At 33.6% G+C, this 17,981-nt stretch overlaps 1 protein-coding gene across 4 annotated transcripts; it reads right to left on the reverse strand.

Annotated features, from left to right (window-relative positions):
- Positions 1-5,258: 5,258 nt before the first annotated feature.
- Positions 5,259-17,921, reverse strand: LOC118035457 (phosphatidylinositol-3-phosphatase SAC1). Of its 4 annotated transcripts, none has more exons than XR_004685184.2 (18): positions 17,566-17,921; positions 17,097-17,301; positions 16,817-16,982; positions 16,465-16,491; positions 14,501-14,723; positions 13,499-13,575; positions 11,668-11,855; positions 11,449-11,546; positions 10,434-10,567; positions 10,218-10,352; positions 9,133-9,517; positions 8,920-9,041; positions 8,082-8,204; positions 7,754-7,966; positions 6,794-6,985; positions 6,347-6,461; positions 5,844-6,161; positions 5,259-5,525 (listed from the first exon to the last, which is right to left on the reverse strand). XR_004685184.2 is itself a non-coding variant. In XM_035041031.2 (17 exons), exons 1-17 carry the CDS (start codon positions 17,695-17,697, stop codon positions 5,913-5,915), a joined length of 2,784 nt encoding a protein of 927 aa, XP_034896922.1. In that variant the 5' UTR covers positions 17,698-17,921; the 3' UTR covers positions 5,259-5,912. The 4 variants fall into 4 exon arrangements, 2 of the variants coding, with proteins under 2 accessions (XP_034896922.1, XP_034896923.1); XR_004685185.2 differs by having other exon boundaries at positions 5,259-5,560; XM_035041031.2 differs by having other exon boundaries at positions 5,259-6,161.
- Positions 17,922-17,981: the final 60 nt, after the last annotated feature.

Here is a 17,981-nt window from a genome sequence, read left to right on the forward strand (position 1 = left end):
TAATCACCACCTTCCTTTCTCTCTTATCATACTCTAGCCAATTAGCCCCAACCATAACAGTTGCCATCATCCTAATCTTTTCTCTCTATTAACTATAAACATTATCATCGCTGATAAACTCAGACTTTTCTCTCCATTGACTAAGCCCACTAAAGCAATTGCCTTTTTTTTTTTTTTTTTTCCTTCTAAGTTGTGATATAACAACCTCAATCCTCCTTTCTTCCCCATCACTCGCATAGCCATTTATGATAGCAACAACTATAACAACAACCTACAAAAACTCAACTAGGAAAAAGAAAGTAAAAAAACTTGAAACTTCTTATGTGATGTTTTCTTTTTTTTAATAAAAATAAACTTGATAGCCAATGCATAAAGGAAGAAGAGAATAAGGTAAACCTAATCCAACAAGTCATGCTCTCCAACCCTATCAATGTATGGATCCACGTGTTACTAGTAGCGACATCTCATGATTCTTACATGATATTATCCATTTTGTTTCTAGTGTTTTTTGAAAGATGTTCGTAGCCTTTAAAGGGTTTTTTTAAACACTTAACACATTAAATTATCTATTTCAATTAATTTTTAACTTGTTATTGGTTTTTGAGCTATGATGAATTTGTTTTTGATTTGATTGATCTATGAATTTGTTCTTGTTGTTTTTACTTGGATTGTCAATTGATTTATGTTTTTCATAACTCAAAATTGGTCTAAGATTTGTAAATGCTATTTAGGCTTCTCCTTAGATATTGCATTAAGAGTAAATGATTTTGTATTGTAAATATTAATATAGTGTATATATTTTTATATTCTTACTTCTTGCATTTGTATTTTTCTCGTAACTCAAGGTTGAACTAGTAATTGTAAATCATAATTATATTTTTTTTTCTTTTATGTCACATTAAAGGTAAGCAACTATGCATTTGAATGTTGATTTTTGTGTTCATGCCTATCTTAACTTGAAAATGATAAACTTCATTATCACTCAAAATTATCTAGTGAATTATAAATCCTGCTTAGACTTTTCCTCGTATGTTGCATTAAGGGTAAACAAGTTGATTCTACATCCATAATCCTATTTTCATGTTTTTGACTTTTGATACGATAGGTATACTTGGGCTAGATCAATATAATTCCATATAAACCCATTAAAAGGGAGTAACGACATCTAGCCCACTTCAATTGTAACCAAAGAAAATGAACCAAAGCTTAATTGATTATTACCATCCTTCCAAGTCCAACGTTTTTATTCTAAAAGTGGGGATTAGGTCTTATTGCCAAGCTCAAATCCTAAATCATTATCTTAGAATTAGTAGTCTTTTACCACAAATACATATACTAGTTTAGGCAAATTTTAACAAGAGTATAATATGTACTTTTATTATTAAAAACAAATATAATATAACTTAGCTTAGCTTAGGTATGAGTATACCCATCTTGAGGTCTGGCTAAGCTATTATTCCTTATTATAACCCATAGTTCCCTCTATTATTTTATCAAAAGGACTTTCTCTTTATGATATTTTTTATTAGTTCATTTTGCCTATTGACAAAACTCCAAAATCAAGGGATTGAAGGCCCTCTTTAATGCTATTGATCAAGGTATAACATTGTCTAAATACTCTGACTAAAGGCTCTCCATTTCAAAATCCTCAATGATTTTTCAAATGAGAATAAAATAGTCAATCTATTGGGATGATTTTGAGTAGGACTAAGATTGTAGTACCTCAGAACATCCCTTACAAATCCCTATAAAGGAAATGAGTATCCAAACTCGTATAGACATATAGGGGTTGTGATGATAATATTACCCAATCATATTTGCTGGTGATTTGAGAGATACAGTCACCAACTTCAGGGACGATAATAGTATAATCTCCTAGCTGACTAACATTGGTCCCAAGTCACTAAACTCTTTGTGTTGTCCACAAGAGTCCTATGTAGTCTTAATGTCTCCTTAGGTTTGATACCTCTCGGGGAACATCCTCATCTCTTCTTTTAGCAAAAGAAAGTTAGGCACTATCCCTCTCATATCTAGGACCAATTCTTATAATCAGAGACTTCGATGAGTGGCTTTAGTTTCAAGCCTGAAATTGATATCACCTTCAAGAGATATATTTCCTTTTCCTTTTTAAGAAGTCATAATGACAGAAGGGAGGGAAGATTAAAGAAGGTTTTATAAAAGCACAAGGAAAAAAGATTTGGTTTACCTAGTCAATAAATTCCTTTTTGCTGTCAAATTGCCTTTTTTTGTAAAATATTGGAAATAACTAAGTTAAGAAATCTTGGAAAAAAGGCTTAAGAAAAGTACAAGAAGATGGAAAGATAGGAATGCAAGAAAGATGACAACTCATCTATAACCTTAGAAAGACCAAAAGCCTGCAATATTTAGTGTGCGTCATCAAGTGGTCTTTCTAAAACCCCTTTTCTTTTCTCTAGAAATCGTTTTAGATCTATAAAGCCCTATTGTCTCTTTCTAAGGAAAGACAAGAAGTCTATTGACCGATTGTCTCCCTCAAAATCTCTTAAACCTTTAATTTAAGATTACATATTAAAGTTTTAGGAGGCAACTGATGAGTTAACTTTTGTTTAAGATTTCTATGAATAAAAATATTTTTAAATAAAATAGATTTGACAAACATGCCAAACCCAAAGTACTTGAGTTTGATAATTAACCAAACGCAAGGTAACATGGCCCAAAGTACTTAGGTTTGATATTCACCCAAGCCCTAAATAAATGTGGGTCTAACGAGCATGTCAGCCCAAAAAAACTTGGACTTGGCCGTCAACCAAGTGCAGGGAAACGTGAGTCTGGTGAACATAGTAAACCCAACGAACTTAGACTTAACAGTCAACAAAGTGCAATGAAACGTGGTTATGAAGAACATGCCAGACCCAAAAACTTAGACTTGCTAGTCAACCAAGTCTAAGGAAACATGGGTCTGACGAACATGTCACACCCAAAGAACTTGGATATTACCAAATCCTAAGGCTATATGCCTAATCTTGAACGATCTTCTAAAATATAAGTATTAAATACATGATAAACCGTCATGCCTATCCATTTAAAATAATCATTCATATTTAGGTAATGATTTTCCTATGCTTATAAGTGCATACAAGGTCTCTTAAGGGACTTACCATGCTTACTAGCTCATATATATATATATATATATATATAGTCTAACAAGGTTCGGGGGGTATAAATACCCGCTGAACTATTTAGGTAAATAGTTCATAACTTTTTATATTTTAAGATAAAGATACACAGATTTCAAAGCATTAATTAACTTAAGATTCAAGAACAAACATATTTATTCCTTGAATTTAATATTTTTTTAAATCATTTATTATCTTAAATCATTTAATGCATTTCTCATAAATATACTGACTCAATCATCGAAGTGTCTTTTAATTCCCCTCATTGGAACTATTTTTGTAGGTATTCAAGCTTTTACTATAAGCTTGGAGTTCCTTAGATTATGAAAAAGAAATTCAAGCACTTGAATATATTAATTAACCATTATATCAAATACTAAATAATTTTTTAATTATATATTTTGAATTTTAAAACATCATCATGGATGATCTATGTTTATTTTCCAAATAACAAAGGGTTCTTGTTAATGCCATTGCACTTGCTTTTATAGCAAAGCTTATGCGATTTTGCATCAGTAAGAAAATAACTTTTCCATTTTTATTTAAGCAAATTCGGCTACGGTTGCTTGAAATTATTTTGCTCTTTGTTTTGTGTAGGAGTTATCATTTTTGCTTCGGTTATTATTTATAAAAATAACTAAATAATTTTTTTTAAAAAAAAAAATTAAACCAAAACCAAACCAAAACTAGTTACAACAAACCAATTTCAATTTAGTTTGATTTGATCTTTTAATGTCAAGAACCAAAAAACTGAACCGGATTTCCATTTGCATTTGGAACTTATTATGACAGAATCAAGAAATAGGTAAATAAAACAAACAATGCTCCTGTTGGTAGTGGTGAGCCTTCTAGGACATTGGAATTCTGACAATTTTTCTAGAGAACTAATGCAGAAGTTAAATTAAAAGAATTGTTAAGAATTTATGCAAATCTTTGTAAACAAAAAAAAAACGATACTCTATTAGAAAGCCTTTTTTTATTATTTTAAAACTTAACCGGTTTAGTTCAGTAAAAGTTTACCGGTTTTATTCTTATAAAACTGAAATTAAATTAAACCAATAATTTTTTAAAATATTTTAATTAGTTTAATTAATTTTTTTCAAGAATCGGTTTTTATTTTAATTTTCACAATTTAATCAGTTTTTTATTTTTTTTCTCAGCCTAGTCTCAAGCCGACAATTCAATAGGGAAAGAAAGAAATTAACAAGTGGAGACACGCAAGCTAAGGCAAAAGAGAGAGAAATTCGTAATGTGTGTAGGGTAATAATCTTTGTAAAGAAGGAAAAAAAGAAGTTCGTGGTCGGTGCAAGAAAGACAAAGTCAATTTATTGCACCTGTCGCTTGCTTGGTGCAGGAAACACCATTGCCTTTTTTGCTTACAGTAAAGGAAAGCAAGGAACTGTAGATGGAAGCACCGTTCCCAAAGCAAGAGAGAAAAGGGGGATCAAAAAATTTTCATTGAATTGCATCATTCCATCAATGGACTACGGACTACAAGACTTTTATAGTAAGATGTAACATTAATAACAGTCTATAAAAATAAAATTGAAAATACAAATTTTTCAAGTAACAAAATTCTTTTAAAAACTCTCAAGTGTCTTTTATACACATTTAAAATCTACAAAAAAAAATAAAACTATTGGATCAAATTTAAATATTTCATAAGAGTTATTCAACCATATATTTTTTTTTAAGATATGCTTTTTAAGAAAAAAAGCTTTTAAGCTTTTTTTTTTTTTTTTAATCTATGTTTGAAGTCTATAAAAAATAAAATTATATTAGATTAAGCCTAAGTTCTCATAGCTCGGCCCAACTTGTTAAATATTATCTGTTTTGGATCTTATTGCTCTTATAAATTTGTAATTGGCAACACATATAGTCTCAAAACGCATCTGACAAGTCAGCAACCAACATTATTAATAATATCAGTCACCAAATTATCACTCGTCAATGTGGGAACTCAAAGATAATGTAGGTATACTTTGACTTTGAAAAGTCTATGTCGTTAATTAGCTTGATGAATTTGGGAGTCTTTGTATCAGCATACTCATCTTGACCAGTGATATAGAATGAAAAACAGGAAACTTTTGAAACAAAAAGGAAGGAAATGAAACAATGTTTTCACCGAAAGTCTCTGTTATTAAACATATTTCCAGTACACCTGAAAACTGTCTGTAGGAACGGCAACTAAATCAAAGATTGCCAATTTATCAAGTCATCGAAAGCATAAATAAAGAGAAGAAATCCCAACTAAGATTCCGGTCTTCCGAGTCAGAATAAGATCTTCATCTGAGTTTTTGCTGGATTCACATCATTATTCATAAGCTTAATTTCTGTGGTCTTGTCAGGCACCGTAGGCATAGGTTTTCTCTGGCAATAACAGGCATGAAATGAAGGATGTCCACCTTCATTCAAACACTAAGAGTGACTAATAGTATTTGTAAATGCCATTTTGCACAAGGGAAAGAGCAATGCATTCTCTGAGAGGGAGAGTTTTATTGGACACACGCAACAGTGACTTTGCAGTCGAATGAATTTTCCTCTAAAGAGAATGTACATGTTAAGGCTGCATGTACAAAGATGAGTTTCTTGCCCCAATCAAGATAGCATTTCTTTACCACTTGCATATTTTAACAAACGACCATATACTTTGCTTCTTTTTTGTTTTTCTGTATAACAATTATTTACCTTTTTTCTGAGAACAAGAAACTTCTGTGTGCTCGCAACAGTCATATCACGCATGCAAAGGCAGAGACTTTAGGCCTTTGCTGTCTTCTCTTCCCCAATAATCCATCTTGTCAACCAACTTGGATCTGTGGCGAAGGACTTGCATGACAGTGGCAAAATTCCAAGATCAGCACCAATGCGTTCGTAATCCATCAGGGCAGCTTCCATCTCTGCTTCAACACCAGAATCATCTACAACTTCAATTGTGCTCATGCGTAGAGCATTGGCATAGTGTATCTCCTTGTCCAGATCGTGCTCAAAGGGTTCCATAGCTGGCCCCTGTTAGCACAAATACTGTTCATTAAAAGGTGTCCAGTTCACTAGAAAATAAAGACCCTTTATATATTCATCAGGTTGCAAATGCAATTTCCACCGGTGCTACTCGTGAAAAAAGAAGCCTAGCCTGTCCTATTTGCCAAGGATTCTCAAGCGTGCTTCATCAAAGAGCTTATAAATCAATTTACCTGGCATAATTCAGTATAATGTTTATATATCTCACTGCTTTCATCTGGATCACCTAGTACTAGGGTACCACCATAACAACCGCTGGCTTCATCAACTGAGGTCATTGCAAGGTACCTAGAACCCAAAAAACAACTTGACACTTGAGTTGCCACAAACAAAAGGGAAATTAAACAAAAAGAGGGTACAAATCATAGAAATTGCAGCTTCCCGATTAGCATGCATTTTCTATTCAATGAATATAGTTGCTGAATGGATTAACATTCTTAATCAAGGAGCATTATTCAAAAATTTATTCAGGTGTTTAGACTCTTGCTTCAATCATAAGCTATTAATAGAGCTAAACTTTGACTCATATCAAGCCAACCTGGGAAGCATTGCATTGCAGGAAATAAGGTCACGAGCAAGGTGGTCTCTCTGAGAAATGGGGAGACAATATATAAAAGTACCTTCGGAAGATATCCTCTTCATTGTTATCACCAACAGAAGAAAGCAAATTTAATCCCGAGTAACCATCAACATCAATCTCTTTACAAGATGCTCCATTTTCAATTTCACTTTTAACAGCCTTGGAGGCACTTCCACTCTCTTCATACCTTTTCTGGCCAAAAAGCCAATTTGGGGTTTTGAGCTGTATTTCACTGCAAAAAATATATGTTCGGTGAATATAGATAGCATTTGCAAAAGATAACGAGTACTACATCTTCCAGACTTTATGCCCCAAGCAACCCATTTCAGAGCAGGCAAGAGGCCAGTGCCAATCAAAATTACAACAAGGAACAAAAATATGAAAGAACTTTATGATCTATAGACCATTTTTAGAATTTTCTCTAACGCAAATACACTTGGGGTCTGAAGGATAAAGACTTAAATCAGCATAAACAACATCAGTTTGTTACTTTCTCCGATTCCAAGCTAAGCATAACACTGAAAAGTCCTCAATTTGCTTTCTTTGTTTCGTATGTTTTTGAAATTCAGTATCCCTCAATAAATCCTGATATTCCTTTCTCTCTTCACATTTTCAAATCATTTTATGTCCCAGTACCAAGCCTGCCAAGGGGCAGACAGGAGAAAACAAACCAATAAACCATGATGCAAACAGCTATGTTTTCACTACTCTAAAAGGGCTAAGGGAAACAAGCAGAAAGATTCCTGTCTAATGCAGTATAGACAGTGCTGGAATAAAGAAATACATAAAATTTGTAACTGTAATGTGAGGCACAGCACATCCTGGATAGTTTGAAGCATCAGAAACACTTACAACTGATGATTTTAGAAAGCTGAACCAAGCACAAAAAAATGTGTGCACATCAGGGCAAGAGCAGACGTGTGCCCACAAATGCACGCAGCAGAGAGAAAAATGACATAATCAGGTTGTAAGGTACAGCTCCAGTTAAGGGAAAACTTACACTGCATCAGGAGCCACACCTGAATTTCCTGTACTGCCACCTGGTCTGTGATCAGGTTCTTTACAAAGTCTTACATTCTTTATAGCACTACATGTCCGGTCAATCAATTTATCAAATGATGTCAACTTCATTCTTGAAAAGTCCCCCCTGCAAGCTGGAATAGGGGCAAGAGTTATTCCAACTCCTACAGGCTTAGCATTGGTTTCTGAATTGCTGGAAAAGTAAGATGCAGTAAAATAATCAGAAGTTGATAAAATAGAGCCTTCTGGTTAAGTATGCATATATGTGCTGAATTTGAACAAAACCAACACTGATTTTTTTAATTTACCAATTATCTGGAAAGGGGGGATCTACTTCTCCTATCGCACTCCCATGGACATGAAGATAGTAGTCTGAATCCAACTCCCAAAGAGGAGATTTCCCTTCCTGTGGTTGGAAGTAACCAAGAAATCTGGAAAGCAGCAGACATTGTAATTTGAGAACACACTTGAGGAAAGAAAGCTATTGTGCATCTATAATGCACGGCAAAATAGTATTAATCACAAAAAATCTGAGCAAAATATTTTATGATCATATACAAATATAATCAATATCAAAGTATTACTTCGCTAATAAAACATGGAATATAGATCTTGCTTTTTGCGTTAGATTTTTGGTTAAATGTAACAACCTATTAGTGGTTTTTGTATTCCAAGAATTCAGTCAATTTTTTTTGCTTTAATGTGTTAGATTTATTTCTCTTATCCCCATGTATAAAATATGTATAAAATATTTAACTTATTAAAACTAGAGTCCACAACTACAAAATAACAAGTATTAAGAATAGAAGCTATTCCAAAGAGGAAACATTTCAATTCGAATATGATTCATATTTGCAGGCAAAACACCAATTACTAAACAATAAAAATAAATAAAAAAATTGTGTGTTTGAGCAATAAAAAACATAATGAGGTACCTTTTGTTATCTTTACAAAAGTTTACATGCCCACTTACCATATAGAGTCTCCATAATCAAGTACTAGTGATAACACCTTGAAATAAAAAATAGCGTTATATTTAATAAGCATCTATTCTCAGGCACTGAAAATTCACCTTGTTTGCTTAGCTATAAAGAAAGTAACCATGCACTCAAATCAAGTAGAAAGCATGATGGAAAGATCTATTACAGATTTATTGCATCTTGCTTTTCACCATCGGTGTATGTATTGCTGTAGTATCGCTTGATAGACTTAATAAACTCCCTAGATTGAGTTGTAGCTTTCCACTTTCCCTGCCTCTCAGGGAACACCTAAAACAAAAGATCAGGTTTTGATATGATGACCGCAGTTATGAGAAAATTAAATCATAAAAACACTGAAGTTATTCAAGAGAAAACATACAGTGTTATGAGCAGCAGAGCCACCATATTGCTGGGCAAGAGCATCCCCCATACTTCGATACATATCCATAAGAGCAGCAGCAATGGTACTATCAGGATCAACTTCGGGCATGTCTGTCAGACCCATTGCAAGAAGTTGGCGTCCAAAAGCCGCTAGACCATAGGCATACTGGGCAACATTTGTACGATCCAAGCAGTCAATGCAGTTGGTACGTAAAACTCCACTTTGAAAACTTGGTCCTTCAGCACTAACCTTGTCTTGTTTTTTCAGTTGACTAGAATCACTCTCTCTATCCCGATTAATCATAGAATTTAGATTTTCATTATTACTTCCAATGCTTGCAAGATCTCCTGAACTAGCTCTTAGATGTCTAAGAGAAGCATCCCTGTAGAGAATAAAATCAACTAAATGCAAATTCTAGTCTACCTATTTTCATTTCTGCCAAGGCAAACAGCCTTGACAGAAAAAAGATGGACAAGCATTATGCTTTTCTGCAACAGAGAGGCTAAATTACAAAACAGGAAGAAGACGTCACTGGATTGCAGAGCTTACAAGCACAAAAAGAAAGCTTTCTACTTTCAAGGCTTCTTAATGTCCAAGGTTACCATGCTTATAATTGATTATAGTACTTTTTTTTACAGCTGTAATGGACATATATTTAACGGCCATTGTTTGTAATCATTATAAATAATGAAAATCGCACAATCCACCACAGTACATGATCTTAAAATATGACATTATAATGATAAAGCTGCTTCAAAATCTTCATATTGTGCACTAATCGTGAAGTTTAATGACCTTCAATTACTTATCTGCAACATGGCTTATCCCACCTTGAATGTTTCTTGTTTTTTTTTCTTTTTTTTTTGGGCAACAAATTCCTACTAATCCTTCATAAACCAAGGTTTGTGAATACTTTTCAAAAACCAAAATAAAAGGGGAATGATGGATGACCCAGCATCTCAACAAAAAGGAATATCAAGCATTGGCAAACTAGGATTGAAGGTTACATGAGGAGTTCTAATCATAAAGTAACGTGAAAGTTTTAAGTAATTAAATAAATTCAACTAAAGAAACTGGAATACCTTCCGGTGCTTGTTCGACTAAGGTGGTCGGCTCTCCTCTTAACTGTGTTAGGTTTACCACTATAGTAAAAACCAGTCAAATCAAGTGCTTGACTTGCCACAGCAACTAAAACAGCCAAAACATTGGCAGACTTGCTTTGGAAACAGCAATAAAAAAAATCAGTTCAAGGTGGTTATTAATTATAAAATAGCATGTGAAAAGAAACAGATGTCTACCTCTTCGCAAACTTGTGAAAGTCCCAATGGATAAAATGAAGTTGTTTTTCTTTCGGGAGAATTGTGTTCAGATACCCAGCTGCACTGGCAAACTCACGCCTCAGCATCATCTCTCTAGGCCTTTTTTCAACAGTCTGAATTTGAGCATTTAAATGAAATTCAGGATGACATAAACATTAGAAAAGACTTCCAATATGTGGTAAGCATGTTTGATAGAAGAAAACTTCTAAAATTAGATAAAGCATTGAAAGATTAAACAAGAGAATGTCACAGATAAATAAATTAGTCCATGTGTGAAAGCTGAATATTAATTTTGATAAGGCTTGCTATAATTCATAATTATCCCAGAAACTAAAAAAGATCCGGAAATGGTTTCCATAACTTCAAGATCCTCCATAAACTGACACTTCCTAGGGAGAAAGTGAGAGCCAGTTAACAAGGACATGCCACTTCATCTGCTTTATCAAAGAGTGAGAGAAGTATGATGGAAAGATAATATATTTTAAAAGGATTATTTAAACAGACACATCATTGCATTCTCCTCTGAAATATTAACGCTGGAATCAATAAGCTTTTGCTAATTTTGATATATAATGAAGTGTGGAAATAAGCACTCACCATTTTAATATATATTTCCAGTTCAGGAATGAAATAACAAACTTGGGTCACCATTTATTAATGCCCTTGTTGGTATAGATAAAACATGAAGAAAATGCAAGACAGCCATTTAATGACATTCTAGTTGATAAAGCTGCATTTCTTTAAAGTCCTGTAAAGAACAATCAGAAATACTATAAAAACACGCAAACTTTTATAAAAGAAACTGCCAGGGGCAACTAAATATTATAAAAACAAGAAAACGAACTCTAATCCCATGCATTCCTTTGTAAATTAAATCAAGTGCAATAATTATTCAATTGTGTAAAGTAAGATAATGCAAGATCTATACAACCTATTAACAGACTCTAAAAAAAGCCTTGAATATATTAAGCACAAAAATGAATTTGAAAACAACCTTTATCAAATTAAGCACTATTATGGGATTGCCGTATCTCTTCACCAAGTCTTCAAAATGCAATTTCGTTGCCTGGTAGGTAGGATCGTACTTTTGCACTGATATAGATTGGGAAAAAATATCAGAAGTCTTCTTTATATGAAGATAAATGCTAATTGATATACATCACTCCAATACCCAACAATAAACTAATCAAATGTGTTGAATCAATGGCCTTACAGATTATATCAGGTTTAGGACTTAATTGTGAAGCTTCTTGTTTCCAGAAAAGGGGAATCGAACCACGCATCTGCACAACAGAACTCATTTTCCCCTTGCAACATCCAGCATCTTCATCAAGGACAATTTGCTCAGTTTCAACGTCATTTGCAACTCTTCCCATATCATTAACCCCTCTTTTCAAGTAACTGCACTCAAATTAACATAAAGTTATTACAAAAGGTTTGTCTTAAATTTAAAAATAGATTTTACAGTGTTTCAGCACACTCCTCTGAAATAAGTAGATATAACTTCAAAGAAAATGAGGACACAAAACAAATGAAAATCTCTGGTTTCCCACAGGCCATCACAATCATTCAAATAATACCCATCACAATGCAATGGCAGACGACTACATTAACACAGACCACAATATGTAGATTATAATACGGATAATGTCAAGAGAATATGAGTCTCATTATTCGATCTCTACACAAAAAATATAAGAAGGCAAATGAAGTAAAGTTGTCAAAATCGAATCAGAAAACCCAGTCAAATACTGGCTGAGCCAGGTGTTTGGACTGCCAACCTGACCAACCCGGACCAATTTTAAAAGGTTGACCATGAACTAATAAAGGCGACCAATTGTAAAAGGTTCACCAGGAACTAATAAGAGTGGCAGCCAAATAAAATTGTCAAGACAATTACACTTGGTGGTTTTTTAATTCCTCTGCCTATGTGTCTGTTGGGGGGGGGGGGGTCATCCATTTTATTAAGGAGGTAACTTCTTTTAGATTTGTTTTTAAATGATGGGAGACTTAGTTATTTTCTGGAGCATATACATCCTCAAAAATAGATAAATAATAGAATACATAGCTTGCAATTATCCTCAGCCATTCCCTAGGTTCCATCAATGATACTTAACATAATTAGTGGTTTAAGAGTGGTTTGTATTGAAATTAAGATGAGAGAGAGAGAGAGAGAGAGATCTACCAAACTAGGATTATCAAGATAGAGTGGTTCACAAGCCCAAAATAAGCATTACACGCATTTGTAGTGGAGATGTCAACTTGTCACACTTGTTAGCTGCAGTTCCCATCTGTCTTGTGAAGAATTTCGCTATTTATTTATTTGAGAGGTGGAGGCATGACTAACCAAGGAATTGTCTTAGAGAGAGAGAGAAGCGCTAACCAACCAATCATTTTTCAGTCAAGAACCCAAACAAGCAATTTCAATCCCTAATATCAAAGGAAAAAGAGACCATTATCCTTCACTCTGTCACATCTAATCTCCTAAACTGACCACATCAAAATCAACTTCAACACAATCCGAAGGCAGCTTCTTAATTAGGTACTTTCCCCAACATAGCTAATTGTAAACTTGTGAACCAGTAAATTATCAACAAGCGTATCTCTAAATGTACACCAACAACAATAGAAACTAAGCCTCAATCCCCAACTCGTTGGGATCTCTCTGAATATGCTCTCAATAAAATTACAAACAGGATCCTCTAATTTTGGGACCACTGTCAGTTTAATTCCTGGCTTTTAAATTTCAGCAGTCAGATCCACCATGATTATTTTATGTTCAATCCAAATAGATCGTCTAGATGTTGAAATATTAACATAAGAACAATACACACACAGACAAACATATATATTGTCTACTTCCCACACGCATGGACTTGTGAGTGTGTGCGTGTAGAGAGAGAGAGAGAAAGCCACAATAAAAGCTTGGAAACCTCTGGGCAGAATCCAGTGACATAAACCCATTTATTATGCTAGTAAAACATGATACTTCAAGATGCAACTGAGCCTTACACATAGACAAACTTGTTCAAACCAAAACATACCGGGTACCGGCAAAATGTCGAGAGCGTCTGGAAACCAGTGAAACACTGAAGCCTCTCCCAAAGATTGACAACCTGATCTGCCATGATTAAGTATAGTAGAATTGGTTGAATTGCTTAATACACATTACACTCAACAACAATGAATTCATAAGCTATTATCAAGAAATCACATTGGATGAATGTATTTCTACAAGATAACTATGTAATTAGAAACAAAACCCAAATTATCAAGATATGTGTCCTACTTCCAAAAATCAAAATCATATGAGGTAAAGCAGCAAGGGATATAGCAGACCTGATAACTCAGATTCAACCACAGAAACGAAGTTGTTATTTTATCTTAAGAGAAACAAATTATAAAATTTGTCATTTGGGCTAGAGTTCTTCAAAAAGTATGCCCCAAGCATTCTCCAAATCTTCCAAAATTTATCCAAATTCATACTCCATTTCCATTAAGTACTAGTAATGCTTGCCCAGCACAAACTACATTACATCTCAAATTATATTTGAACCATGGCCATATTGTTTCTTAATATAGTAGATATCAAACAAATAATCAGCAAGAATATGGTAAAGATGTGTGCATATTTTTCATTTGTGCTACAGTTCTTCACAAATTATATTCCAAGCATCTCCAAATCTTTCAAAATTTACCCCTTTCTATTAAGTAATAGTGATTCTTCCAATTTTAGCCAGAAGGAATTACATAACGTCTGAAATAGGTTTTGAACCATGGTAAAACATTTTCTTGAAATACAGAATATCAAACCAAATTAATTGACAAGCATATAATAATGTGGGTGCATGGTTGAAAGAAGTACAACTTAAAAGAAAACACAAAAATAGAGCAATAGCATGTTAAAAAATAAATTATCTCAAAAAAGCATCTGCAGGATTACAACAAGGATATATTGATGCATAAAATTTGTGTAAAATATTTAGCATGACACATGATCATTGACAGATTAATTAGAGATACAACATATAAAAAGAATTGCATACCTGCTTAAAATTTCCATGCACTAATGCTATTGTCCACATAGCATTACCACATCTAGACCGAATAGCTCGTGTTAGATATGCATTCCACACGAATATGTTATCATATGGCATCCTATCTTCACCAATTGACATCACATTCTTTTGCAAGCTTTGCATCACGGGATATGTATAGCTAAAGAAAAAATCTTTAGTCAAATCTACACTAGATAATAGCTTTTTGTACCTGCATTTGTGGCAACAGATAGAAGAACTATTCAGAAACTAAAAATCAGACTCATGCTAGACAAGGGATGAAAGAAATCTAACAGTACTAGATAAGACTGAAACGAAATACATCAAAGCTTCGAAAGTATATAATGAAAAACAGGTTTTATGCTCTTGAAGTAGATTGTGTTTACTCTTTTGCCCTTCCTTTTCCTTTCAATAAAATTCTTCATCCTCTTTATTTCCATCTCTAAGAACATTTATATTTTATGTTGTTTTAACCAAGGGTGAGCAAAAAAACCGACAAACTGATTAAACCAAGAAAAGCGGGGAAAAAATAACCGAAAAAATTAAACCATAAAAAAAACCGATCATAATATTTTTTTTTAAATTCGGTTCGGTTCGGTTCCGGTTTCATAAGCCTGAAATCAAAAAACCGAACCGAACCAGTTTAGTTAAGAAATAAACCAAACCAAACCAAACTGAAAAGAACCCATTAGAAAGCCCAAAAAAAGCCCAAAAAACAATATAACTTTCAGTTTTTAATATAAAATAATCAAATCGAACCGAAACGAATCAAACCGAACCGAAACCGGTCAGTTGGGTTTCGGTTTTTAATTTAAAATAATTGAACTGAACCCAAACCGGTCGATTGAAATTGGTTTCGGTTTTTTTTTTATATATATTTTACAAATTTTGGTTTGGTTGTTTTTATAGGTAAAAACCGAACAAAAAATGATCACTCCTAGTTTTAACATATATACATGCATCCATGCATGCATACATACATATAGAAGCCCAAAAGCACTGCTCTCAATCAAACAAATAATTTAAAATGATATGCATGTCAATATTCTCAACTATAGATTTTTTTTTCCCTTTTGATAAAGAAGAAATAATTTAAAATGAAACAAGAAAGATATAACTACAAAGGCCGCACATCATCTGTGCTCTTTATACACTAGATAGTAATAAATAAGGAAATGGAATGCACGTTTGTGTTTTCTTTTGGGGGATTTCTTGTTCTCCTATTCACTTCTTTTCCTTCTTGAATGTTATCAAGTGCATTGAGAATTGCAAATTGATTATTCTTGATTAGGGATCCTCTTGTACATTTCCCACTTACAAGGTTAGAAATATCTTCGGCAATTTCACGGCTATTTTATTCCTCTAAACAAGTATTTTACTACATGATCTCTCACTTCTCCGGCCATAAAGACCATGCTTGCTCATTAGGATAAAGAAACAGGAACAATTTTTCATTCATAAGAAACATTAAAGATTGATGCTAAGGGAGGAGAGAAAGGGAGTCTATGTACTAAGCAGTATAAAGTAATACAAACTAGCACTTTTCGCTACTGATTTGGATAAATTGTCCTTCATAAGATTCTCTCAGATTTCACATTAAATTAGCACTTCCCAAAATGAATTGGACAAGGAGTCTTAAAAAGCTTCATATATATATATATATATATATATATATATATATATATATATATATTGTAATTTTAAAATACATGCCTAATACGTTCTTCATTTCAAGCTAGAAATTGAATTGTTTGAGTCATGCCAAAAGGCATCTTTTCTTAATGATAATGGCAACAATGTCCAACAAATTTCCCACATAATGTTGTCTATGAGCTTAAAAATTCTGCAATCGTGTAAAAAGCCACCAGCAAAGCTGGTTTTATCATTAGTCACTGATATCATCTGAAGCGTGAATGTGAAATAAGAATTTATTTCCATAAAAACTGTTTTACCTTTCTGGTGAAGTAGGACAGGAGAAGCTGCAAATAAGGCGTGATAATCACCACATAACACACACGCAAACAAATGGTGGAGTGGAGTAAGTGAATAACCATTGTCATAATATAGAGAACGGACGGAGAAGGACAAATCAAGAAGAGAATGCGTGTGTGAGTGTGTTTCTGATGTTAATTTCCAGAAATCATGAAACCTTTAACTCTAGATGAAGAAATGAAAAGACACAAGTAGACAGCAGTGCGTATCAACAAAACGATAAATTTGTATGCAACCCCACATAAAGCGAGATTAGGGCAGGGCTGGGGGCATAAAGCAATCAATCAGGAGCATGCAAAGGAAATTAAATACCTTATCTCAGCTTTAGAATGAGCCAAATCAGTTTGAACTGATACATGAGGAATGGTAATCAATTGGCTCTCGTCTATGCCATAGATCACATGACCACAAATAAATCCTATTTGCCGACGCTTTGTTACTAGAATCAAATAATAAGACTCCAGAAACTTAATGCAACCTTAAAAAAAAAAAAAACACCAAAAGAACACAACAAGTAAAACCACTGTCACAAAGAAGTCCACATAAAAAACATAAAAAATACACAAACAAGAATTGGTCAACCAACACTAACCTGCAATCCCATAAGCCTTCGCTACAAAGTTTAGGCCCCCAGTGGCACGATTCCCTTCAGCTATTCGCTGAAGCAAGTTGTTTATTTCTTGTGGAGAATAAACAACTAGATCCTCACTAATATTGAGATCAGACGGCTCTGATCGATCAATCTTCAATACCCGAAACAATTTCCTCCTCCTGTCACTCCCGACTAGATAAAATCTCTGATTAAGAAGAATCAAGAATATTTTTATTAGTTATGTTTTAATTTCTTCCGAAAACAATGAAATTCTTAATTAAACTAAAGATTCAAGAAATTTAAATATTAACCATCAATCAATTCAAATCAATTGAAACCGCCATTATACGAAACCCTAAATACTAAAAATCTCAAAAATTCTACCGTTTTCTAATTTAATCTTCAAATTCCAAAATCCAAGCACAAATTTCAAATCAAAAGAGATAAGAGAATGATTCAATTTTGTTACTTGTCTAGTCTCGTAGAGTCTAAATTTCTCGAGCGAGTACGAATTGGGGTTGTTGGAAGGTTGGAAATTGGCGGAGGAATCGACGTAAGGAGGGAGCTTCGATTTCGATTTCGAATTATCCGATTTCGCCATGGAAATGGCGGAGGGGTAGTTTGGAAACTTAAGGAATGGAGACGGCTGACTTGCTAAATCGCCATGGAGGTGTCTGTTTTGAGCTTAGCAGTCAGAGGAGGGGAGAATGGGAATTCGGAAACGATAAAAGAAGCGTTCGTTTATGGCAAGTCTCCAAAATCTATTTATAGCTATCTTAAAAACGAAACACTGGTCAAAAACCTAATTTTTTTATTCATGCATTTCTTTTTATTTTAACAAAATCATATGTATTTTAATGAGAAGCATTGTTTTCAAAGCAAAAA

Source organism: Populus alba, chromosome 13 (assembly GCF_005239225.2).
Source record: "Populus alba chromosome 13, ASM523922v2, whole genome shotgun sequence".
NCBI lineage: Eukaryota > Viridiplantae > Streptophyta > Magnoliopsida > Malpighiales > Salicaceae > Populus > Populus alba.